The sequence below is a fragment of the Molothrus ater genome, chromosome 1, assembly GCF_012460135.2.
Source record: "Molothrus ater isolate BHLD 08-10-18 breed brown headed cowbird chromosome 1, BPBGC_Mater_1.1, whole genome shotgun sequence".
Classification (NCBI taxonomy): domain Eukaryota; kingdom Metazoa; phylum Chordata; class Aves; order Passeriformes; family Icteridae; genus Molothrus; species Molothrus ater.
This window is the reverse complement of record NC_050478.2, coordinates 93,731,486-93,758,361: the sequence shown is the minus strand read 5'-3', so window position 1 is coordinate 93,758,361 and position 26,876 is coordinate 93,731,486. Positions and strand designations below refer to the sequence as shown.

General features: G+C 38.6%; 1 protein-coding gene across 6 annotated transcripts in view; it reads right to left on the bottom strand.

The window, feature by feature from the left end:
* Window positions 1-26,876, bottom strand: part of MBP (myelin basic protein) — a 110,636-nt gene that overhangs the window by 60,452 nt on the left and 23,308 nt on the right. For all 6 annotated transcript variants that reach the window (XM_036397270.2, XM_036397287.2, XM_054517468.1 and 3 more), the window contains exon 2: window positions 24,782-24,855. In XM_036397270.2, the coding sequence (XP_036253163.1) occupies window positions 24,782-24,832 (51 nt within the window). In that variant the 5' untranslated portion in view covers window positions 24,833-24,855. The remainder of the gene's footprint in view (window positions 1-24,781; window positions 24,856-26,876) is intronic.

Here is a 26,876-nt window from a genome sequence, read left to right as displayed (position 1 = left end):
GATAATGATAATTTATGGACCTACAGTGTGCCACTAGTCAGCTTTCACTAGTCCATACAGTACTCCCCTATGCTAAGGATGGAATTTCAAGCATGTAATAGGAAGAAAATGAGGGATTAGAGTACTGTGCCCATACAAGTCACAGAGGCTAAAGGCATTTGGGAGCAAGCTGTTAAAATGACAGTGTTCATTTGGAGAACAAAACTAAATAAAAAACAAGTCAGGCATGTAAGACTCAAGAGGCTTGCATACGGTGAACTGAAAAAAAAAATTATTTCAGGTGCCCTGTGCATAGGGGCAGAGGGAGAAGAAAAGATATTTGAGTAACCTTTTACTTTGTAGGTACTCTAAGATATTGCCATGATCAGGAATTCTCCTAGAACCACAAGGAATTTGCAAAACAAGTAAAGACAAGACACAAAAATATGCTCTGGGTCAGTATTTTCAGTTTCAAGCAACTGTCTTTCACTCTGTGCACATTAACCCTGAAACCATACCTAGGAAACCCGGATGTGAATCACATCAAAGTCAGACAAGTACAGGCAGGGCTGTGACTTGTTATTTCTTCTGCCAATCCCACCCTGGTGCTATGGGGCAGAGCAACCATCACCACACCAGCTGCACAAGCATAAGATGAAACTGTGAAGAGCAGTACAAGGACCTACACCCACACTTGGGAACACAGTGAGGTTCAACAGCCTCCAGAACAGCTGGAACTAACATTATTAAAGAGCATGTGGTACCTGCTTTGAACCCAGACAGGTTTTCTTCAGGTCCACTGCAAACAGCATCTGGCAGACACATGGATGCAAGCAGCTCCTGACCTCAGGAATCAAGGAGGAGCCACAACAACACTCAAGGAACAAAATCAAAAACAGGTATTTTGGGCACCAAGCACAAGAGCATGTATCTTTTACAAAAAGTGTTCAAGCTGATTTCCAGAGTAGTCTGAAAAGTGACAGCTGTCAATATCAATGCCTTCACAGCCCATTCATCATCTTTATCTCATCTAAACTGAGTGCAAATTTACTCACCTTTCAGCACTTATTTTAGCCACATGGTACACAGGTGCAAATATTTCACTCTATTTTTCAAGAAAAGGATGTGGTTTAAGTCAAAAACACAGTGTTGATACTGCAGCCTCAACCCTCAGTGCACCTCCTTAAAAGCTTCATAAATCCATTGAACAACGTCAGTGTCTGGCTCCAGCAGACTGGTAATTTTCAAATGCCACCACATGAGGTCTTTCTGAAGGGTTATAACAGAAGTGTACAACAGCAATCCTGTTTTCTTCCCAGCTAATGAGAGCACTTCTATATTCCAGCATATTGATGAAATCTGAGTTCATATATCAGGATACCAATATACCAGAAAAAGATACTAAGCATCTGATTATCTATTGTGAAAGCATAATAGAGATGCAAAAAACTAGCAGCTAGGTACAGAATGATGTCCAATAATTAACCAGTGGAAAAAAAATCAAACCAAAGCCATTTAAAAAAAGGTGCAAAATAACAATCCACTAGCCAGGCAGAAAAAATGAGAAGTATTTTGGGCTTTTTGTTCGGGTAAAAAATGGCTTTCACCCTCATACATTGAACTTCTCATATCAGAGGTCTCAGTTTGGCAGCTTGCAATGAGTAAAGATCAAAATGATTGCCTCATAATTAGAAATCCTCCTCAGTCTTGAATCCTCCTCAGGGGCCTATAGAAGACTGAGCGTGGCAGTAGACCTGGTGATTTGCACCATTTATCCATAGGAAGAGATGGAGAAGGGGTGGCAGCTGTCTGTGTGGAGCACATCTGGGAGAGTGCATCGTTCCAAACCACCATTCAGTGCAGAAGTTACCTGATGCCATGATACACAGAGGAAAGGCTCCAGTCCTTTTGCAGAATCCCACCAACCATGGCTATGTAAACCTGCATTGCTGCATTTGCATGATGCTTACAGTTGTTTAAAAAAATTAAAAAATAAGAAATTAGGCCTGAAGCAGTGTCCAAATCTGGTTCATCAAACACAAGGATGGATGTCTGCAGTAACCCAGGAACAAGAAGATGTTCAGAGTGTCTTACATAAGTAAAGAAGTTTTTTAAAAAATCAGTTAAATTCTATTTATCTTCTTCCATTATCTCAAAGGTATTTTGAGGGAAATATATTATAACATGAAAGCTATTACAGAGCATCTCAGAAATATTCACTGAAAAAGTGTCAAATGCAAGAACAGTAAACAACTATTAGAGATGAACCTTTCTGCTGCATTACCAGCAAAACATCTTTTCTCGGCCCCTAGGTGTGAAAATGTTCTGGCTTTTGCAGTACCCCAACTGACAGTGCACAGGTGTTTTTTGACAAAAACCCAGCACAGCTGACATCCTGGCTCTGCAGCCCGTGTTAACGTTGTTAAGAGGAAACACACAAGGTTCCCCTTGTCAACGTGAATTGTTGACTCCACCGGCCCGCAGGAGAGAAGTGCAACATGTGACTGTGGGGGCTACAAAGAGCTGAGGCACAACGGTGCCAAAAAAACATGCACAGCAGGAACTCAGCACCTAACACGAGAGGTTCGCTCTGCCCAGTTCCCCAGCAGCAAACCAGGCTGCAGGGAAGGCAGAATTTCACTTCTGGTATTTTATTCCTAATTCCATTACATGCATGAACCAGTCCTTCAGTGTGCAAAATAATTACACAGAACATGTGTCTGGGTCATTTCCTCAACACGGATGCAGACTGGCTCTCTTGAATAATAAAAATACCTTTGCAGTGCTTTCTCTAAGGTTACAGAAAGAAGACAAAAACAGTAGGCAACTTTAGAACACTTTTGCACTGTTCTACTGACAGTGGGCAAGAGATACAACAGAGTGATTCAAATCCCCTTTGAGCTTAATGAGTATGAAACACACTCTGAAACAACTGCCCGTGAACACCAAACATGAACTTTCAACTTCTTGAATTTAATTTTCACTTTCAAGTCTCTAGCTCATGAGGAAAGAAAGCTCAAAAGCAGCTATGTAAAAAGCATTCAAAAACATTCAAAATTACATCACATCAACTCCCTAAAAACTACCAAGACATTTTCAGCAAAATTTACTTTTATTTGCCAAGAATTAAATGTAGCATCAAGCACTTAATTTTAGAATGGAGATTTTTCAACACACTGAAAGTGATTTAGGTCACTTGGCAGTCTCTAGCCCCATTTAGTACTTTTCTAGGCCAAAACTAAGAATAATTGTACATACAAGTTGCCTGATGCTAAAATACATTACATTTCCCTGCAAGATTTGTAGGTTCAAAGAAAATTCTGACTACAGTACTCATCATGTTTCTGAACTGTGACGAAAGGAAATTACCAGATGTTTCTTAAATTTTGTACAAAAAGATTTTTTGAGGCCTGGTGGGTTGTAAAGAAGAAGACAATTTTGCCTTTCCAAAGTGGCAAGGTATTTTGACACAGACATTTCATCTCATCATTACCATTCACTCCTGCCAAGATCCCAATCTTGTCCCATCTCCAAGGAATGTGTCCTCCCTCCTGACCATACCTACAAGCAGGGCTGCTCCCAAAACTTTTTGGTCCCTCAAGGAACTGGACAGGGGGCAAAAGAGGGGCTAAAACCAATCCATCTGAGTAACATGAGGGGGGAGAAAATGGAACTAAACCAGATCTTGGGTCCAATCCACCAGAGAGCCCCTCCCTCACTCCAGTCTGTATGGGAAAAGAAAGTTTGCTGTGTAACACTTGGTTAAGGGGGAAGCTGCCATGACCCTGTCACCGTAGAAAATGAGACCTTGGTGTGCATGTACCTGTCTATCCACCCAAGACAGAAAATTACTTTTCCATTTCCCTGTTTGATTTAAATAGGCCAATGTTAAATGCATGATCTTGAAAGAAAATGAGTTTTATTGCTCTGTACTCCCAGAATGTGCATATGTCCTCTGTGTAGGGTAAATAAACGCGCAAACACCACTTAGGAGAAAATGTTTTCAAATGTCAAGACCTACAGGGTCAATATTTACAAAATAATCAACACAACTGCATTTTTCAAAATGTAAATAAAGATTTCTTTTCAGATAAGAGTTTTGAAATGCATTTGGAGTGGAAACAAGGGGGGTTTTTATAGTTAAGGGAAACAGCTAAAGGCACGAAACAGTTTGTATAATTGCAAAACAGTGGTATGACATTTTTTCACTCCCACGTAAGTAAATTTTAAAAAACATCAAGCAACATGTGAAGATAAGTAAAGACATCGATCATGTTATCAAGGATCACTTTATCAATATACTACTAAAAGATAGTTCCCCACTGTAAAACTACATTTAAAATATTTTCTATTAAAAAATCATTAAGATACTAAGTTTTATCAATAGTTTGAGTCAAATGCAGACTCACCAGAAAAGTTGAGACACTAGGCAAAACTGAGTATTTGCTTGATAGTTCATGGAATCAACCTCGGCCTTTGGCCCCATTCACCCCATCATTTTATGGAATTTTGAAAAAAGCATTGATCAGATTGTATATCTGACATATCCACATCTGCATGTTACAGTCTGGGCTGCATTAGAGTGTAAGTGTGCTCCAGAGGAGGGCACATTTTTTCCAAGGCTCTTCTTGTCTTCATCACCCTGTGCCCTTTGTTTGCCAACCCATTCCATCACTTCCCACTTGTCTGTGGGTTGTCATCTCTCTCTCCCCTATTTTTCTCGGTTTACAGCTCTCCTCACCAGCTTGACCAGCCTGTTGGCTGTGAGGCTTTTCCCTGACTGGGTCAGGTAGATTCCATCTGAGCAGTCCCTGACCCTCAGAGAGGGACTCCATGGCTGTAAAAGCCAAATGCCTGCTGACAGCATCAGTTGTGCCACCAGGTGCTGACCTCTAGGATCCATTCACTTCTGTCCAAGCCCAGGACCCTCACTAAGAGCACCAGGGAGAAAGCCTTGGCTCCTGTGCCCTTGTTCCTCAGACCCAGAGCCATATAATCAGTCTCAGGACCCCTATATCAGTATCAAGGCTGCCCCCATATCAAGGAAGAGAAGGAGGGGGTAAGAGCACAAGGATTTCACAAGCCCCACCAGCATCACCACACCACCATGGACCCAAATCTCTCCCCTAGAAGAGAAAATACATGAGATGGAAAAACAGTGTGCACAATAATGTAGTTGCACCTTATGTAATGACCCTGGATAGATATTGGTAAGACTGACAAAAAGGAAAGAGGGACCATTAATTTTTAGAACCATATTAAAGCCCCTCAAGGAGTCTGTTTCTCAATGTGCTTAAAGACCTGAAGGTACCTCCCCTTTCCGTACCTCACCAAATACATTACAAGTTTGTCAGAAGTATTAGTCACCTTTGCAAATATTTTTTACAGATAATTTTAAGAGATAGAGCTTGCCCATAAACTCTCAGCAACTTCAATTCTCACTCAAGTCAATCAGCAGGAAGCAACAGAATGATAAATGCTAATTTTTGACTTTAAAATCAGCTTTCAAGTACAGCTATCTCTTCAGAAAGGCACAATACCATCCCAGAGTTGGATCTGAAATCCAACTATAGGCCCAAATAGGGGTGACCTTTCTTTCAGCAGCCCACTGTAAGCCTTTCAAGTATAAATCAACTCTAACTAACAGATAGCTGTCAAGGATACATAAATAAAACTGCTTACTAGAACACAGAGAAATAACCCAAGAGATATTTCCTAAGAAACAAAGAATATACATTGAAATGTATGCAATACTTACATGAATATTTTTTGAAAAGCAACTTCAAAACACCTATTAAAATTAATTTATAGTTTTGTTTAATACACTTGAAGAAAGCACAATAAGGATCCCTTCCTCACTTTTCCTAGTTACCTTAACAACCACAAAATGCAAAATCTGAAGAGGAGATTAACTGATTTCAGAAATATTCTACATGTCAGTCATTTTTCAAGAAACTGTCTAAACTGAACCAGAAAAAGTGTCATAAAGCAAATAACTCAAAACAATGCACCTAATTAGCACTAAAGCAATAGAACCCAAGTCAGGAGAATGTAAAAAAATCTAACCAAAACCAATCCACTCCAATAACAAGGAAGAAATCTCAGAGCAATAGAACACAAATCCCTCAAATTCTCTCAACACAAACAGAAACTGCTCCCATTCACTGCTTGCTTTGACTTCTGGGTCCTTTATCAGGAACAGAGGAGCAGAACCCTTGCTGGCATGATTATTTCCCTTTCACAATGTTCATATGCACTAGACATGTGATAGAGGATCTTTGGTGGGCACCGGGAGTCCAGCCAGGGTCAACCCACCACATTTTCTGAAAACAAACAAGAGAACAATGCTTCCCTACATGTTTTAGGCCAACACAGAGGCACTCTCACAAAAACTACTGTGCAGAGTTACAACTGCACCAATATTAGAAGAAAAATTGACCATTGTAACACATGTATGAAGCTGCACCCTGAAATATTAACCTACATATTCAACAGGTGAACTTTCCCATTTCAGAAGGGAATAATGAAGTCTAAGAGGCAAAATATTTTGGAAAAAAAGCACAACAAACCCAATTGTTTACCCAAACATGCCCAGAGAGATGACATTTTAATTTTTTTTATTTTCAGCCTGTTTAAAATGTCCAAATTAGCATTCAAATTGCATTGACCATCATGAGAGGGAAAACAACAACAACAGATCGTGAAGATCTGGATTTTAATGAATGGCAGAAGCCAATTTCATTAGCTGTCCCACGTTTCAGCATCTGATCACACTGGGGCTTCCAGGCATTTTAAGGGCTGTCACTCAGAGCCTGACCTGTCGCTGTGTTCTGGCTACCAAGCCACCATCTGGTTTATTATACCAGTGACACTAACACCTCCAGATTTTGGTGCCCTCCTCTGGAGCACACTTACAGTCTAATGCACCCAGACTGTAACATGCAGATGTGGATATGTCAGATATGCAATCTGATCAATGCTTTTCCAAAATTCCATAAAATGATGGGGTGAGCTTGCAGCAAATATCAGTGATTTCATATGCAAGGAGTACAGCTAAAATGTTACATTTTCCTCCACATATCAGTAATTGAACATGTTCCTGACCCTCAGAAATAATGATCCCAAGTTAAGTATTGCTGCTTACCACTTAGTGGTAAGACAAACCTTGAGAGCCCAAGGAAATGACTCACTCAGATCTCACACTCAGTGCTTCTTCAGTCCCAGGTGACACCTGATTCATCTGCAAATACCTGCTATTACTCACCTGGAACTAGGAAAGGTTTTCCTGTGGAGTTAATTGCTGCCATTTCTGTACACCATATAAAAAAGACTGTGGTCAGTAAGTATCCATCCAAAGTGTCTCCAGATGGCAAATATGATAAGATACAGGCTCCATAACATAAATAGTTCATAAGCCTGTTCTCATACCTTTTGCAAAGCATAAGCAGCTAATCTAATAACTGAATTTAAAAACCCCTATCTGCACAATACAAAATCCTGTTCTTCAGCAACATTTCTTATTTTGTTGCAGAGACAGTATACTTTTAAACAGCTGTAACTACCATTTTCCAAATATATAAAGTCAAACAAAGAAATTAAATCTGAGAAAGATCAAGCAATATAAATCTCATACTGACTGTGAGATTGATGTCCATTTTCTCTAATACCAATGTAAATAAGTATCAGAAATGATGACATTGAAACACTCATGTGCATGTACAGACAGGAGAAATGGTTAAGACCAGAAACACAATTTGTGAGCAACCAGCTTATTCAGTGAGCCATAAACCAAATAGAAACTGTCATTTAAAAAGATCACAGAATCATTCAATATGCTGAGTTGGAAGGGACCCACAAAGATCATCACATCCAACTCCTGGCCCAGAATCACACCATGTGCCTGAGAGCACTGTCAAAACTCTCAGGCTGGTGCTGTGACCACTTCCCTGTGGAGCGTGTTCCAGTGCCCAAACGCCCTCTGGGTGAGGAAACTTTTTCTGAAATCCAACCTAAACCTCCCCTGACACAACTTCAGACCATTACTTTGGGTCCTATCACTAATCACTACAGAGATGATTCAATTTACCACAGTTTGATTCATTAGTGTGGTTCTAGTAAGTACTCTACATCTTCAGGAGAAATATTGCATTGAAATTCATGAGCTACATGTTAAAAAGGAAAAAAAAAAAAAGGTGATTTAAATAAGCGCTACTTTGCACTATTTATAGTCATCATCTGTGGAAGCCCCAGGCTCTGGGTGGGAACATGAAGCTCTACCAGCAAGCATACCTATTCACTGCCTGGGAACATCTCCAGCTCCAGGCAGGAACACTTGTTCTTTTCTTCAACTTCCACCTTTTCCTACAGTGCCTAATTTTTAGATCTTTCCTCTTGTATAGATATTAAAAAAAAAAAAAACCAACCAAAAACAAAACAAAAAAAACCCAAAAAAACCGCCACCAAAACCAGCAACAAAAAACCAACCAACACCTAAATCAAAAAACCAAAAACAACACCACATAAAAACCCAACGACAGCTCAGCCAGACAGCATTGCCTTTGTTTTTCTGTGACCAATCAACATTTACTTTGTACTGTTACACTATACAGGCTGCTATCAATATGTCAAGACTTGGTAACTCCGTGACAACTGCCCATCTTTCTAGAAAGGTTTCAAGAAATCAAGATCATCATACAACCAGAAAGCGCACATCACACCTCTTTTCTCTTTTATGTGGATTTGTTCCAAAAGAAGGCCTCAGTATGGGTTTTTTTTGTCAATAATTCATAAGTGCAATACTTTACTGAAGGATAAAAGACTGTCAAAGGTAGGTACATTTTGTACTCGACAGAAACCTCTGCATTAACATTGAAGGAGTGATAATGCATTGGTAAGAAGAGAGAGATGCTTTACACACAGCATTTCAAATGCTTAGCTGTTTTTCTTTTTTTAGATGACATAACAGTTTTAACAGTAATTTTCCCCCATGGATAGAAGGTGTGTAGGAACACCCTGCTTGGAGGGCAAACGGTGTCTGACTAACCCCCTGAATAGCCTCCTGTGATAAAATGACTGGTTTTGTGGAGGAGGGGAGAAGCTTGACATCATATCCCCTGACATTAGCATGGCCTATGACACAGCCTCCCACAGTCTGCCACTCTACCCTTCCAGTCAAACCATGAAGATGAAGTCTGGGCAGGTGGAACACAAGGGGTGGGTAACTGGTAGGACCAACAAGCTCAGAGGATGGCAATCAACAGCACGGAGTCCATGTGTCTGTCAGTCAGCAGCAGAACCCCTCAGGGATCCACACTAAGGCCAGTATCATTTAATGTCTTTATTAAAAACCCAGGTAATAATAAACTGGGGGTACTGGTCAGTACACAGAGGCAGAGGTGCTCTTCAGACAAGGACCTTGACAGGCTACAGAAGTAAAGAGACAAGAATCTCCTGAAGTCCAGTAAAGGCGCATGCAAAACTCTGCAGCTGAAATGGGGATAACTCCAATCCTGAGGATCGAAAGGGGTGGGTTAAATCGCCTGGAAGCAGCTTTGCAGAGAAGGTTTTCTTTCTTTTTTTTTTTTTTTTTTGCATCCATTTTAGTTAAGTAACTACAAATGGTTGCATTAGAGGTGTTTGGCACTGATGAGCTGCTCCTAAAGTACATGGGAAAAGCAGGTGCTATTGGCAAATAGGTTTAACTCCTACTCAGTTTTCCTGAACTTGGGCTTTTGAGAGAAAAGATACACAAGGGCCCCTATGGAAGAACAAGAAAAGGCTTTGAAAGAATAGATGTGTCGATTGTGTGACTGTTTTTTTTTCCCTTGTTCTGTTCTGCTTCTTCTGTAGACTCAAAAGATACTTTGCTCAGAGTCAGTACTCCCAGCAGTGATGACAGCTTCCTGAGGGAAAAGCTGTGGCCAACACACCAGTTTAAAACCACTTGAGCAGTCACAGCTGATCACAAAGAGTTACAGAAAAACAGGAGCTTGACTGAACAATGAAGAATTCAGGATCAATTTCTCTCCAGAGGGAAGAGTTTCTGGCCTCAAAACCAAATGAGTGAACTGCATGAAAGACTACAAAAACCCTCAGATACTACACTCCCTCAAACGCAGGCAAAAAATGCAGTCAGACAGTACTTGAAAATTATACCCCATCAAAAATGTTAAGAGACTTTACAATGCCTGGAACAGAAAACACACCAACTCTTACAGAGAAGGAATCGCTAGGTTTGGTTTTTGCTTGGTTTGCTGTTTTGGTTTTTTTTATAATTTGCATAGAAATAACAAGAAAATAAACTAAAAAACAACTGTCATAAGTGAATAAAGTAAATTTTGCACAGTTGACAAATTATGATACTATTCCCATGACAGTGACAGAGCTGGTTCCTGAAGAGCCCAGGTAAGTAACATAAGATCAACTCCTGGCTATAATGCATTTCTCAGTGATCAACAAACAACATCCTTGGATTCAGCTAAAACAATTGTCATTGAAATCCAATAAAATAATTACTAGATATGTCTGATAGATATTAATTAATATTTTAATTTAATATTTAATTAAAGGACGGTGAAAGTACTTCATTATAAAAATTTATTTTTGTCCATCTTTTATGTACTCTGATTCGACATCATTAATGTAAGAACCTCACTGAAATTAAGATCTCCTTAAGCCACAGTGAGCAAATCACACAGCCTGATAAGCTCATGTTACCTTCCCACTGCAATAATTATTTACATACATGCACTTCTCCCTATTCTCCAAGTATTTTCAGACAAAAAGGAGCCTGGTAATAGAGAAATTAGTTAAAAACTGTAAGACTTCATGAAAGTTCAACAAAATCATCTTTATCAGCATATAAAAGGTATTCAGTTCAAAGCTCTACTGTAAGTCATATTAGGTGGTGTGATTTAAAAGAAAGGTTGATCATTCAAGTAGAATCTTCTCCAGTACAAAAGCTCATTTTCAAGGCTAGACACATGATCTTTCCCAAGTAACATTTACTGTAACCATTTACAAGTAACCAAATCCTTAGGAAAAACAATCTTCTGATAGACCATGAAAAATCAGAAGCAGAGTTAACAGAAGAGCTAAAGGGAAATTTCTCCTTGTACTATCAACACCCAGTCTATCCCCAACTCTTTTTGGTTTTTTGCCACTCAACTTTCCTCCCTCTGAAGGAAGGTACACATGCAAAACAAACTGATTGCATGTGGAATCCTTTTTACCTACAGATAGATATAAATACAAATACAATATAAATACAAATATCAAATACAATAAATACAAATATCAAACAAATATTAAAATGCACAAAATATTTAAAGTAGAACCTCCAGAGCCGTGAACTGGAGGACTGCAAATGCAAGAATTACAAACTCCCAGCCAACCTGAACCTGTGGGGACCTTGCTTCTTCAGCTGGATCCCTTCAAAATTATGGTGCCTAATGGGATTCATCCCAGGATACTCAGGGAGCTGCCCTATGTCACCAGGAGACCTCCCTTAAAGATTTTTCACTGGTCTTGGGATGTCAGTGGTCTTGGGATGTTTTCAATGATGGCTTGGGAATCTAGAAAGGTCCCAGCAAATGAAGCAGACACTGATCTCTCCTCTCTGGTGATCAGTGACAGGACTGAAGGGAATTAGCTGATGTTGTGTCAGGGGAGGTTTAGGCTGGGTATTAGGAGAATGTTCTGCACACAGGCAGGTGGCTAGGCACTGGACAGAGCCAAGCCTGAGACAGCTCAAGAAATGTCTGGACGACACTTTCAGGCATATGGTGTGATATTCTTGGGGATGTCCTGTGCAGGGCCAGGAGCTGGACGTGGTGGGTCCCTTCCAACTCTGGATATTCTATGATTCTATGAAATATATCAGGGTTTTTAATTATGGTGTCGTATGGAGAGGATGAGGAAGAAGGGCAAAAACTGGTTTCATCTCCTGTCCACAGGGTCAGGCTGCAGAGAATACAATTCCTTAAACTACACTGCTGTTTTCCCAAGGTTTTGCTCACACTGCCCACAGCAAATTCCATTACATTAATGTGCAAAATCTATGTTAATGCACTACTTGGCTGGGAATTTTAAGCGCACAGACGTCATCACACAGTCAAAGACTGCATTTCCCTCAGCAACTGTTACTTAGTAACCCTCTGCACATAAATAGAATTTTACATCACTGCATATGTATTGTGAAGGCTAAAATCCATGCCTTGATTCTATAGGCCAGCAGGAAGGAAAGGAGTCATGCGGGCAACTGTAAAACAAAGTAGCACCAACTATTTTCAACTGCTTCTCTAGGCAGAGAATCTAACTGGAGAGAAACCTGTGGGTAAACAAGAAGCTATTTTCACTGCCCTTCTTTTGGTGGTATTTCATCATAAAAAAGGAGCAGGTAGACCTTGGGCATAGTTTCTGGTATTATTCATGTGCTGTGCAGTGGGGACTGCAGACATAAGCACAGCAGACCATGCAAAGCTCTCCACCTTCTCCCCTAGAGGTAGTATAATCCAGAGGCTATGTAACTTCTGGGTAAAATTGGTACTGCCAGAGCCACAGTCGAAACAAAACTAAAAAAAGCTATGTGAATCAGATCCAGGACTGAACAAAACAGGTGGAGCATGATGGATAAAAAAAAATAAAATCTTACAATAAATCCAGATTAGAATCCATTGACTCTAAATTCAAAAGCTTAAATAACTGTATTTTATTAACATATATATTCGATCCTTTCCATATATAGGCTACTTGTGATTTGACTGACAGTCTAACTCAAGCAGCTTGAATCAACATAGTACTTCATAATCACTTTAGACCCAGAGACTACCTTTTTAGCACTGAATGAAAGAGGTGGCCTGCTGGAAATACCTAGACATCTTTTTAATTCCATTCCCTAGCACTGCAAATATTACCATAACACTACTTAGTCTCATCCTTTGCCTCTAACACCCCACAGTTGCAGCTTCTTAAATGATTTACTATAATAAAAGTGGATTATCTTGACAAAAAAAAAACTGATTGAGTTACATATAAGCAACAAATACATTCATTTGAAGACGTTACAGGTAAAAAATATTTGTAGTTATTAAACCAAGTGAATAAGTATAACCATATAGATAAGCAAACACACTTAATTTGCAATTCTATTTTGCAAGTTTACAAGCCCTAAAGTATAGCACTTCCCCTTAAGTGCAGCATTCAAATAATCATTTTCTTACTTCTTCTGAACAATGAAAAATTGTTATTCTAAAACAGGATTTTGAAAGCTTTAGCAAGCCAAAATATTCTTAACCCTGAAAATTCTTCCCCTCAGCTCTTGTCCTGGTAAGAGGTAACTCAACAGATACAAAAGTTCTTCTTGCAAAATCTCAGGGAATAAATCCTTTGAAAATAAGGGTTCCTACTTAAAACTTTTTTCCTATCATCTTAATATTAATAACATTGTAAGAAGCAAGATATGCCAGGACAGATCAGAAATCTTTACTTTAGGAAAGCATCAAACAATTTCTTTTAAGAAAACAGCATTAGGCTATGAACCATGTTGAGATTTGAAACTAACATTTTGAAACTAACTCATGACTAGGAGAAGTCCAGATGCTCAGAGTTTTCTCTGAAGTCCTCATTTTCTTAAGGCCACAAGACCCAACTAGGCAGTGCAGCAGCAGAATTGAGAACTGAGCAAGAGACTCGGCCAAGTCTTACTCAGTGACTGGGACAATTAAATGGGACAATTAAATGGCATCTGGCTCCAGCACAAAGACAGCAGCTCTGCACCTGTTCCACCAGCCCACGGTTTGCAGCCCGCTTGGTTAAAGCAAGCCCATGGGACAAAACCCAGAACAACTTGTCATCTACTCAGACCAGAGCTCAAAGCTGGGATTAAAGCCAAGGGCCCCTGCTCCTGGTGGAGCCATCTCCCCTGGGGGCTACATGCAAGACATGTTCAGAGGGCTCCCTCCAGTTTCTTACATACAGCAGCAACAGACATCATCAGAAATTATCAAAGACATGCAATTTAGTTGATACAAAGTCTGTGTGTCAATCCCTACAGGCTTCCAAAATGCCATAAACCCTTTATTCTTCCACAGTCAGGTGACTCAACAGCTGCAATAGAATATTACATTATTGCAGTATTAACTGCATTATGCTATTAGGAATTCTGCAAAATCCCAGAGCAGAATCTGATGCCTGGAAGATCTCAGAATCCCTTGCCAAAGGCAGATATATCCCTTGCTCCACTGGTTGTTCATGTACTTGGAGTTAAAGCCACCAGCCAGGACACCTGTACAATCTGCTGAGAGAGTATTAGAAACCAGAGCTCCCCATTCCGACTGAACACATCCAATGACTGGGATCTTGTGGCCTCCTTTACCCCAGGCTCCATAAGACTTTCATTTTTATATGGTTTTATCAATCCTTATAAACACTACATAGCATGGCATAATATAAAAATTTTAAAAAATGAAAAAAATAGACAAAATGCCAGTGGAAAGGAAAAGAAGGCAACAGACAGAAAATATATATTGAAGAGACTCCTGAATGTAGTTCTGTTCCTTCCCTTCCTGAGAAGACTGCAGGAAAGCAGAACACATAACACTGAGGTCAAACAAAAGGAAAAAGTGTCAAAGCCTAATTTCTATTAATTTCTATTAGGCATTTCAACTATTTTTTTTCCTTGCCAATACCCTTGCCATATTAGTATACGACAAGAAATTAGTTGAAGCACATATAAAGAAAAACCTTTTATTTTGTTTTTTTTTTTAATATTGTATGGTAGAAACAAAATACCAACATTAAAATTAATTTGTCAAGCAAAAGTATCCTAAAGCTGAGTGCTCAGGACACATTGTTAGCACATACAAACAAACATGCTTCACTTAAGCCAATCTGAATGTAATGGATTACAGTGGTTCAGATCCATCTCAAACTAAATGTATAACATAAGTTTTCTTCAAACACAGATTTGATTCTGAAGGAAACTGGAGATTAGCATCCCATCATAGGAGAAAGAGCTCCTCTCAGCAAGTTTCTCTCAGCAAGTATCCTGCAGCACATGACACGTAATTTATTTCAGCACAGAAATATAACATTGTGTGCAGCCTTGACCTAGAATCTCATCTCACGTGACCAAGCTCCAGAAATAATGTCAATCGTCCCAAACACACAGACTTTTCTGTGCAGTAGTGCACCAAAGACAAAACAGCTGTTACTTTATGCAGTGGGTTTCACCTACTGTGAGCTCCAAAGCCTTTCCTAGAATATGAAGATATGTTTATTTATACTAGTACTATAGATTTGTTAAATATATTAAAGATATTTAATTTTAAATCAATGCATATTAAGTATTGAAACATATTAAATATATTTTATTATCTATAAATATTTCTCAACTGTTACAGGCACTGACTTGAGATTCTGAGTCTCACATGCTCTCATCTTCTCTTCCATCTTTCATCTCCCAAGTCTCAAAAACCCAGAATTGTCTGGAATTTCAGACAAGAGTCTAAATGAAAAAAAGTACTGATTATTCAGGCTTTATCGCTGTGTACCATAAGGCAAGTTTCATCTGCAGTAGAAAGCTCTGGCTTAGCATTAAGGAAACATTTAGTCTGTAGTTCACAGGAAAGATCAGAATGAACAGACTCCCCAGGGTGGAAGGCTACTGGTGTTGCCTTTTGAAACTAATACAGACAGCACATCTGCAGCCAAACAGGCATAGAAGCACAATATCAATACTTGAATATACACCTGCATTTATATACAAATATTTTTTTAAATATACACTTGTACTTTTTTCAATATGGACATGTGCATACTTACATATATGTGCACAAAAGAAACAAAAATGGGATTTAAAGTTTTTGCAGTTCCACTTCACACTGACAAATTTTAGCCACACTTCCCCAAAAGGATTACAGAGAAGTTCTTGCATTTGATGCATGTAACAAATTCTTTAAGAGGTACAAGGTACAAATGCAAAAATCCAAAACAACTTCATGACCAAACAGTATATAAGTGACAATGATAGTTGCTCATAAAAATAACAGAATATTGTTTTGATTTTCAGCTTTCAAATATTGACAGTGGCACTACTGGATTGCTTTGTAAAGCAATGTACTGTGGTAGGCTGGGAAGGTTGCAGAAAGTCACATTATAACATGAAGAGAGAGAACTGGCTTGAAAAGAAAGTAATTATTCCGGTGGATATGTGTTGGATATGTTGCAAATTTTCTCTGTTTTCTTCTGTGGTGCTTACACCTTCCTGATCAGACTGCCTCTTAACTGGCCATCTCCTCACTGTTTCTGAGCACTGTCAGCAGCTAAACAGCATTTCTAATACCTCAGAAAAATCAAAGCAAGGCATTTTGACTGCATTGGAGGTGCTGCCAGAAAATAGCACGCAGTAAGAAACTGGGTGAAAGAAGCAGAAAGAAGATAAAGGAAGGAGGTAGACGGGTAAATTAGCTATGACCACAAAACCAAAACAAGAAAAACCCCAAATGACTCAGATTTCAACATCACAGTCTCAATTTTTTTTTTTTATTCAAAACATCTCCAGTATATTGGTATTTCCATAATTCAGTTAAAATAGTTCTGCACCACCAAACAGTGAATCCATTCCTGAAGCTCTTACACTGAACAGGAAAATCTGAGGACCGAAAAATGGTGACTATTGTTTTGGTAAGTGCCTGTTTGAAGATATATCTCATTAGTGACAGACTTGATAAGATTTCTGGGTCTCTTGGGTCTTTTCAATGTTTTTTGAGCTGCCTAGAGTTCCAAGCAAGCTGAGTGCCCTCAGGCCTCCCTATATTCAGCTTTCAATTCTAAGTACAGCCACACCAGCCTGAACATCACTGTGTGGCACTGTGACAAAAATGCAAGATTTCCTTTATTGCCTCTTCTTCATTGCAACTGATGCTCAGAAGTCCCCCTAATCATCCAAGGACCTGGCATGTAACTTGTGCTTTTAGCTCTATGTAAATTTTGATATCTTTAGGGTTGCTGCACTGAAAGATCAGATTTTTAAAATAACAAATCTTATCTCAGCAATCAAGAGTAACATCATATTATTCTGCTTAAAAGTTTTTCAATTTCCTTTTACAAAAACATGTTTTTCCTCCCCCAGAAAAAGCTACAAAGTATTTCCATCAACCAGAAGGCCTGAAAAAGTTAAATAAAAAGGAAAATCATTCCATGGCATTTCTCCTCAAAGTGGAAAAATCCATTTCTGAACTGTAGCTGCAGACAAGTTAAATTTATTCACTGTACAAATAGCTCCAATTACTCAAGAAATTCCACTTCTGAAGTGCAAAAAGAAGTTACTGTCAGCAATACTTTGCATTGGAAAGCCCTACAACCTTTTCCTTCCAATCTCCATTGCACACTTGCTGAAGTTACAAATGAGAGCAAAATTCAACTCAGCTTAATGTGGTACCTCTCTTTTCTCGTGGCAGAATATTTAGCATCTGAGAGTCTTTTGACTTCCTACTGATGCACAGTGTAAAACTATGTCTTACAACGACCCTATCTGCACAGTCAGTTGCATTATCAGAAATACACTTGTGAGAAACTGAGAATTAAAATGAAACATGGCTCCAGAACTCTTCCTCACAGCTGCTGCCCAGGAGCATCAAACACCACTGAATTAGCACTAGGAGGAAAAAGACGAGAACAAACTTTAAAATGCACTTTTAACAGGTTTTAATACTTCAGTAAGTGCTACAGGGCAGGTTTGCCAGTCATTATCTTAGACACTGGAGATTCTGCCGTGGTTTGACACCGGACACCCAGAGGTAAAGCCTAGCCATTTCTCTAAAAGGGTGAATACATTTCACCACAATTTATTTTACAGATATAACTGTATCTTAAGGTAACACATTACTGCAGAAGATTTTTAAGCTCTTCTCAAATACAACCAGGGTCAAAGTAACAAATCAGAATTTTCATCTGACCCAATTTCAGAGCAGGCGATACAACATTACTGCCACAAGCTGATCCACAACCACCACAACAGTAAAAGCACAAAAGTTTCCGTGAGGAAGGACACTGCTCCCTTTCAGTACTGCCATGTCACTTACTGCTTCCTCAAAATTAAAAGCATCAACAGCTTTCCCTTCATTTTTATGGCATGAAGGTGCCAAAACACTGAACAACATGTTCTCAGGCTGAAGTATGGTCTGATTTACTAGAAAAGTCATCTCAGCAGCTAGAACAGTTCACATGGAGTTCACAAAGAATGCCTACTGCAGTACACCCCTGTTCTTCCAGCTCCTTGCTAATTTAAGTGGCACTGGCATTAAACTCATTTGACAGGACATTTATCTAGTTCTGCATCAAAGCTAACAAGGAGGGAACTGCAGAAAACTACCACAAAAACATGGCATCTGAAGCACAAGACCTTAAAAAAGCACAGAGTGCACTTCCCTCTTTTAGTCAGTTCTGCAGGCTGAGGGTGGGAGAACAAAGCCCAACACCCTACCTCCTCCCCAGCCAAAACCACAGCCACTGCACCTCTTCCTTTTACACCCATGCAGGCTTCACCAGCTCTAGACACAAACCAAAGAGCACTAGGACTTAGCCATTGCATGCAAAACAGAAAAACACACTTGAAACTTATTTTATGCAAGCAATGCCCACACATTTACTCACTTTTTCACTGAAACACAGATCTAACCACACACTGCCATGGTTATACAGTTCAGGCAACTCCTTAAACGTTAGCAGTGGGTGCTGTGGCAGGGCCAGAACCTGCTCCTCTCTTGTACCTGCCTCGCTTCTCACCTTTTATCTTTTCCACCCATTCCTTGCACAGTATCCTTCACATGCACCGAAGGCAAACATGGAAGTGTAGGAGTATCATCATCAATTCAGGTACAATTTATTATCCTCACAAAATTTCAATGAGCTTGCTATATTTTAGACAAGAGAAGGATTAATTGCTGCAGCCACAATTGACTGTACTAAATTCAGCACCCAAAGAGTTTAATGAACAGTCAAGTAATGGAACACATTACTTGGATTTAGACACAAGTTGTTCCTTTAAACTTCATAGTAGAATTATTTGCCCACTGAAACATTAACACAGACTTCTGATACCATACTGGGTGCTGGTGTTAAGGTTAATTTTTGAGGACAGATGTCGCAGCTACTTCATGCTTGGCATTCTCAGAGGTTTCAAACAGTAAGTCATTTCTGTATCATCTCACCAGCAGAAGCGCATTAGTGCCTGAAGGCTCCACTCAAGGTCTCCAAGCACTACTATTAATACAGAATGACATTGCCTCTATCCCAACAAAGCAGCATCCAGTTAGACAGCACGAAGGTTAAGAAATGAAATAGGAAGACAGAGAGACCACATGAGGATTTGCTCAAGGGCAAAGCTAGGCTGATGGTAGAACATGAGGAAAACAGACATCTATCAAATTCAACTGGTGTTGTTGAACCTGACTGCCCAAAACTTCCCTTCACATCCTTGAAGATTTGCCTCTTCCAAAAGCAGCAGTTCCTTGTACCAGGCACCAGCATAACCAGACACCAGTTGGTCATAAGGATCCTACAGATCATGTCTAACTTGTAAAACTGACTGGTGAAAATGCTCACCAAATCTCTCACAGAAAACACTGGTGCTCCCAACATTTAAAGTTTCTTTCTCCTTTTCGCTTGCCTTCAGAAAACATCCTGGCTCAAGGGGGAGTGTTTTAATCCAGCCATCAAATAGCAAAGGATACACCATAATAGTTCCTGTGCTCTTTACCGCTTTACAGGAAAGAGTAAACTCTGAAAAACCACACAATTACACTGGAAAATAAAAATAGCGCTATACAACTTTGCTAGGAGAAAAAAGTGAGAGGGCTTTGTGATTAATTTTTTATGGCAATACAAATGAATTTTGTATGGCAATAAGACTATTTCTTTTTGTTTATTTTTTACAGAAAAGTGTACCCCAGACTTCAAAATCTATACAATCTCTATGTTACATCTCTCAAGCTGTATATACTAAAAAATAATAAACTTTTATTTTAGAAAAATAATACTTCAGAGCAATTAACTAAGCAAGTAAAAAGTGTTTCATCTGTTGTTTTTTTCCTTTTTTGATAATTTATGATGCATACCAAGAGGAAGCACCTGGCAAAAACCACACATCCAGCTCAGGCCTGTAAGCAGCCTAAGCCATGAGAGGTAGTGAAAGCTTTTATGCTTGCAGATCACTGAGCATGTATGAGATGAACAGTTCAACTACCATCGTGTGCCAGTCATCTTAAGAATTTCAACTCCCTTTCACTAGGAAGAGACAGAAAATTTTCAATCGGTGTTACACAACTGCAGCCTTAGGGTGCTAATTTCACAACATTAGCAAGGTAACAGGGAGAAAAAAAGAGGAGAGGAAATAGAATCTCCTCTAAAGCAGCACAGAAACTATCTGATTTACTGATACATGCTCACTGAAGCAATTTAGCTTGAAGTAGTTATGCTGAGCTTGCCTTAAACACTGAGAACCTGTCAGTTTATTAAAGTTATATCAAATCAACCACTGCAAAACACATTATAGAATCTAGATACATAACACAGGGCAATCAAAGGCAAGATTTTTCACAAGTTCATTACCCAGCAAGACTTGGTCATTATTAACAGATTATTTTTAGTTCAAAGAAAACATTAAATTGCAGACTGAATGCCTTATTCATCATTATGTCTGTTTTCAGTTTTGGCCTGCAATTACATTTCCCAAGGCTTTTCAGAGCTGAGTACCAGAAGGAGCAATTTGGTTTGGTTCTTTGCTGTTTTTTACAGCACACCCCAATTACATAAAGGACATGAACTAGGTAAATAATCCAGCATTTCCCATGATCTAACATGTCCCAGGCTTGTATAAATCTGAGTGCAGTGGGTTTTGATCTTTCACAACAGGTCACAAACTTGATTTCCATCTCCCCACAGTACTGTGTGACGCTGAAAACCAAGCTACACGGACCACGGGCATTTGGAAGTTGTTCTGGAATAAGTGGGACAATGCCAGAAACCTTCCTTCAAACCCCTCTTCCTGAACAATCAAAGGGCCAGTTTTGACAGATAGCAAGAAAGTTCAAAGATTTTGGAATGGCAATAATGTGCTGAGCAGAATTCTCTAATGAGGGGTAGCAGAGAACTGTGCTGTTGTAACACTGGCAGCTTTAAGTCATTGCAAAAGAGATTGTGCCACTTCGTAGTGTAATGATGACAAATTAGCACACAGCAACTAGAACACTAAACCAGTAAAACTCCACTGTCTGTTCTTTTTACTCCTTGACATTGAGCTCTATGAGAAGTTAAAGAAACTCAGGGCACTAAACTCATGACAGCCTATTCATTTTGTTATGGTTGTTCTTAGATATATCTATGTTAAGTTCAAACTCAAGTATTAACACTAAGAGGAAAGTAAACAAAATAAATACTTAAACATTTACTAATGCATCAAGCAGATGCAAAGTCTAGTATCATTCAAAGTAAAAAGAAAAGATACAATGCTGAGTTCATTGAGGAATGTTTTTGTATCTTACAAAACTAAAAAATGCAGATCCATCAAACATATGAGAAAGAAATCCCACAGAAATGAGTATGCTATTGCTGTAAGTAAAAGAGAAAGGTTTTGTAAATACTCCTCCACATTATTTATGTCAAACATTTTTCAAAGTATTCACTTAATTTCACAGTATCTCATTATTTATTAAATAATCTCTGTAGCTTGCCATATCTATGTATCAAGGGGAGAACAATATTTTGAAGGAAGTGTCACAGCATGGGAAGCCATCTTAATGTCTTCTGTAAATTTGAAATTTGAAAGCATATTGGTGTCACCTTAGACAGTTCATGAAGTAATTGATTTCCAGAAGTCCATTTCTAATTTTGCAATTAAATACACAAATTTACTAAAAGTAAAGTGAAGCTAGATGCCAACTCTAAAAACCACCAAATCAAGCTAATAGTAATTGCTGGATTAAAGGACATTTACTAGACAGCCAAGAACTGGGATTGCTGCAATTGGCAACAGTCTCTTTAATGTCACTACACATAAAATAGCCCTCTGGAGAAATGGTCTACCAGTCCAGGAACAGTACGGTGGCTGTAAATCTGACCTCAAAGGTGTCACTGTCATACTTTCTGAAAAATCCCTTCGCCAAGATTTCTTCTCAAGGGAGGCTGGGGAGCCTCAGAGAGAAGGGAGGGGAATATTATCTCATTTGCTTCTCCCTGTTTTGCTGCTTTGGAGTGTGGTTTGGAGATTGTTTATCCAACATGTGAATTGTTTCTACTTAATGACCAATCCCCATCCGGCTCTGTCAGGACTCTGGAAGAAGTCACGAGTTTTTCATTGGTATCTTGTTAAGCCTTCTGTAAGTATCCTTTCTCTATTCTTTAGTATAGTTTTAGTATAGCATTCTTTTATATAATTTAATATCATAAAATAATAAATTAGCCTTCTAAGAACATGGAGTCAGATTCATCATTTCCTTCCTGCCATGGGGACCCTTAATATACCACACAAAGGTTCAAAGAAGCTGCCTAAAATCATGGTTTTCCTTTAGACCTACAGTTTTGGGGAAGGACTTATAGTAAACAGCCTGAAGAGTCAAAGTAATGAAATTTAGAAAGACCCTTGGTAAGATGTTTGCCTCTTTCATGCAGTTCTATTACTATGAGGGAGGAGAGGCAGTTCAGCATTTCCACTGAAGTGTCTGTAAGCCGTAAGCAGGTCCAGAAGATTAGTGGGAGAACAGTTCTAATCTACAGCAATATTGAACAACAACAAAAAAAACCCTACTTCAACTTTGAAAAAAAGAGGAAAAAAAACCCCAAAACAAACTGGTTTGGCTAATGCCTCCAAGAAACTGAATGCTGCCTGAAAGAACTGAATCAAGAATGACTAACTACAGGGAATCCATAGTAACACCTCAACCATGTATTTCCTGATTTTAAATCTATGGCCTTGTAATTTCTTGTGGCATGAGTACTGTTTTAGATAAATGAGATCATGCACATCTCTGTGCATAAAGGGAGATTTTGATCAAGCACTGACAGTTTGAAAGTTTAGGGGTTTGGTGTTTTGGTTTTTTGACCCTCTAGGAGGATGAGTGAAGGACAGAAGATATTACTACAGTAGTAAGTTCCTACCTCACAAAACAATTTTGGTAAACTAATTTTATTTTGATTGCAGAATCAAGTATTCTCCATGAACTGATTAGGACAAAGAAGGAATTTTAAAGAATTGCAGCCATCCATTTCCTTGTAGTTCTGTCCTACATACCAAGTGCAGACTCACGGTCACCTGACTCTCACTCACCACCACAAAATTTGTACCTCTTGCACAGGCTGTTGGAATTGGAAGAATTTTTAGCTTTTTGAAGCCAGATGTGGCCCACAACTCACCCACCTGCCATCCAGATGCCTCAAACACATGATCCCACAGCAGGAGAGAAGCTACGATGTGTTTTTTTTTAACCAAATTTTATCCTCAAAGACTAAAGAAGGGGATATTTGGTGCACTGAAGCCCATCAAGCTCTGTAAACGTAATGTATCATACCTGCAGGATCTCACATGCTTACTCAGAAAGGATCAAAATATTTGGCTAAATGTTTCTGTTTGGTGCATTAGACATTTCTGCACAAGTGAGTTTTCAAAAGGGCAAGTCTGCAAGACCAGGCACCACAAGACAGCAACTTGGGATTCATACTATTTGTACTCAAACTGAAACTTTGGGCCACAAAATATATTTTGCAAAATACTGCACTGACACAAAACAAAACTGTATGTAGCCAGCTGTCCTCTGTTCCTGTGGCTTTCTCCCCATCCCTTCCAGTGTGACTATGCATTTTCCTAAAGGAGATTGCAAGGAACTAATAAATGTATGAGTTCCAGTATGTATACCTTTTGGGGATAGCTGATAATCTGCCACAGCAAAGCAAAATACCCACATTGCTCCAGATAAAGCCCAAACTATCTGTTTACAGCTTATGTCCAATGCAAAGGGCAATAGTTTTATACAGTGTGGGCTTAGACTGCAAACTGTTATTTTTGGATGAGGATGTGTGGAGGGAAGATAGCAAAAGCTAGCAACAAGCAGTGGGGTTTTTTTTTACTTTAAATATAAATATAGAAAGATGTTCTGTTTTAAGATCTGTGAAATCTCTTCCGGTACAACATAGAAAAACAAATAAACAAGATATTATCACAAGGCAAACAGAATACCACATTATGTGCAGAATACGCAACAGTGTCAGCAGATGCTTAGGAATCGAATACTAACTTTTAATGAACATATTGACAGTTCCCTTTTTTTTTTTGTTCCCTAGGGAGGAGATTTTTAAAGCTGTATCTCCTTGGATTGACACTCTTGTCCTTAAAAATCCTCTCATTTTACCTATTTTTTCACAGTGTCTTTCTTATGGATAAAGCCAATTTTATTGCCCAAATGAAAAATTGTCAACACACAGAATATAACTCTGCTTACTGACTCTTAAAAAAGATACTCTACAGTATCATGATTCTAAGGCCCTTTCATTCATTACCACCATGACTGAGAAGATTATTATCAACTATGGATCAAACATCACATCTCTCACTAAATCCAGCACAACAAAATCTTCATTTGGCCACATCTCATAGGAAATTCTTTTAAAAACATGATCACTTTACAGTGTAAACTACAAAATAGTAATGGTAACAGTGATCTGGTAAACAACTACTGTCCTAAAAATCCCCTGTATTTCACAGAATACATATTTCCCAAGTGGTTCTCTCTCTTCCATTTTCTACACTCACCTTGGTTGACTTCTCAGTGCTATGCTCTCGTTTTCCTACATGGTTCCCCATGACGGATCACCAAACTTTAAATTCTGAAAAGATAAAAAACAAAACAACATTTTTGAAACCAATACATTTGTAAAGAAATACAGATAAATTTTTAACCTGACACATATCAAAGAAAATTTTCATATTCAATAAGAATTTTTACAGTCCAAGGTAAGATCCTAAGGAAAAAAAACCTCCATGCTTATCTGGTCTATTTTACACATTTAAGCAATATCAGAAAGCTTTACTACTTCTATTAAAAAAGACATAAAAGAGAAGGAAAAAAATAAAATGCTCTTTTTGAAATTTGCACATAAAATAAACTAGATCAGAGATTTGGTAGAGGCCCTATCAATATTATGTTTTTAATAACAAACAGTGCAGTATGTATCAAATAATTTGTTACTATAAACTTCCATAATAGTTCAAGTAAGTTCTTTTGAATTCACACTTACCACTATATAAACAGCAATTAGTGAAAAAAATCACCACATTAACTGCTAACAATTTGCTGTGAAGGTTAGAACATGTAAGTTGTTTACAGCTCCCACTTTCATGATGAGCACATAAGAAATGCCAACTCTTTCTTCATATTTTCTGGCTCATCCTACCATATCTCAGCTTAACAGAGCTTATGTAGGTTAAACAACATGCAAATTTCAGCTTTTAGAGCACACTCATGGTTGTGCCACATGGTTCTTGTCATAGAAGCAGGTGTCTGTACAGGACCTTGCAGCTGCTGCCTTGAGATGATTTGAATGCAGTTCATCACAGCATTTAGAGTCATAAGACTTAAAATTACATGCATGACTTAAAATTACATGCATGAAATAAAGCAATAGGCTATACAAACTCATATATTGTTATAACCCCAGCTACATGCACTGATTTGTGTACAAAAGGATTCTAAAGCCAGAAACTTTGCTCTTGACAAAGTACACATCTGTGATGGGCAGTCATAAGTAATCAATCTAATTTTGTATCTCTACTTCAACTTTTAGAGAGACTGATAGATTTATTTACACACACACTTTACCACCCCACCCAACCCCCAGTGACAAATTTCAAATTTTGAGGGTCTACAGTGCTTATTTGGCGATTCACTGAATTCAGTTTGCTTTAAGTTCCATGTTATCACTGTATCCAATTAAATAAATCCTTAAAAAAATCCATTTTCAAGGTCTCACAAAATCAAAATTAAAAACATCCAAGCTCAGTAAGTGCACTCAAGTTAGAATTTATTACTAAATTGAAAACAGATGTTTTTAAACCAGCCCTATCTATGGCATACAAGATTAAAAAACCCACAAAAACCAAAAAGCCCTGTACTTTCCAACTCTGAGATCAGCACAATCAATTCACCCATTTTTGACATTCTAAAATTTTTTAAGGAAAAATACCAATAAATTCATATACACTGGGTATCAGACCTGAATTTCCTCAAGCTGGCCTTTGCTCTACAAATTATGAGCAGCAGCTCATTCCTCATCAAGTAGGTGACAAGGAATTGGTGAATTTCCAACGTAAGGAAGGCAGAGCAGAATACAAAACTCTAAGACATGTCTACAGCAGAACATAAAGGCAAATGTTCTAAATGTTATTTTTCCACTCATTTATCAAAAAAATACCTATCAAATTTGGTACATAACACACATATGTCTAAGTACACAGATGATGAAGCCCACATAACACTTGCAGACCAGATCTGTGATCCTGTCCTCCTGCCTCCCCTTAGCCTCCCTCATGTCTTTGGAGTAACACCCAGGAACAATCATCCGGTACCCATAAAACACCCACAACTAGATTTTATTTTTATCTTTTTTTTTTCATGCATAAATGAATGCAGGTGTTCAAACTGAAGAGAAGTTAGCTACAGGTAACTGCTATTAATTCCTCACATAGCAATAAAACTACTTTTCAGCTAAAGGGACAAAAGCAAGCAGCCACTGCAAGGGTATCCTAAATGTTACAGATTTCTTCATGCTACCTATTAAACAGTGAAATCTAAGTAATCCTTTGGCAAAGAAAGGATTCCAAGAATCTGACATGAATTATGAAGGAAATT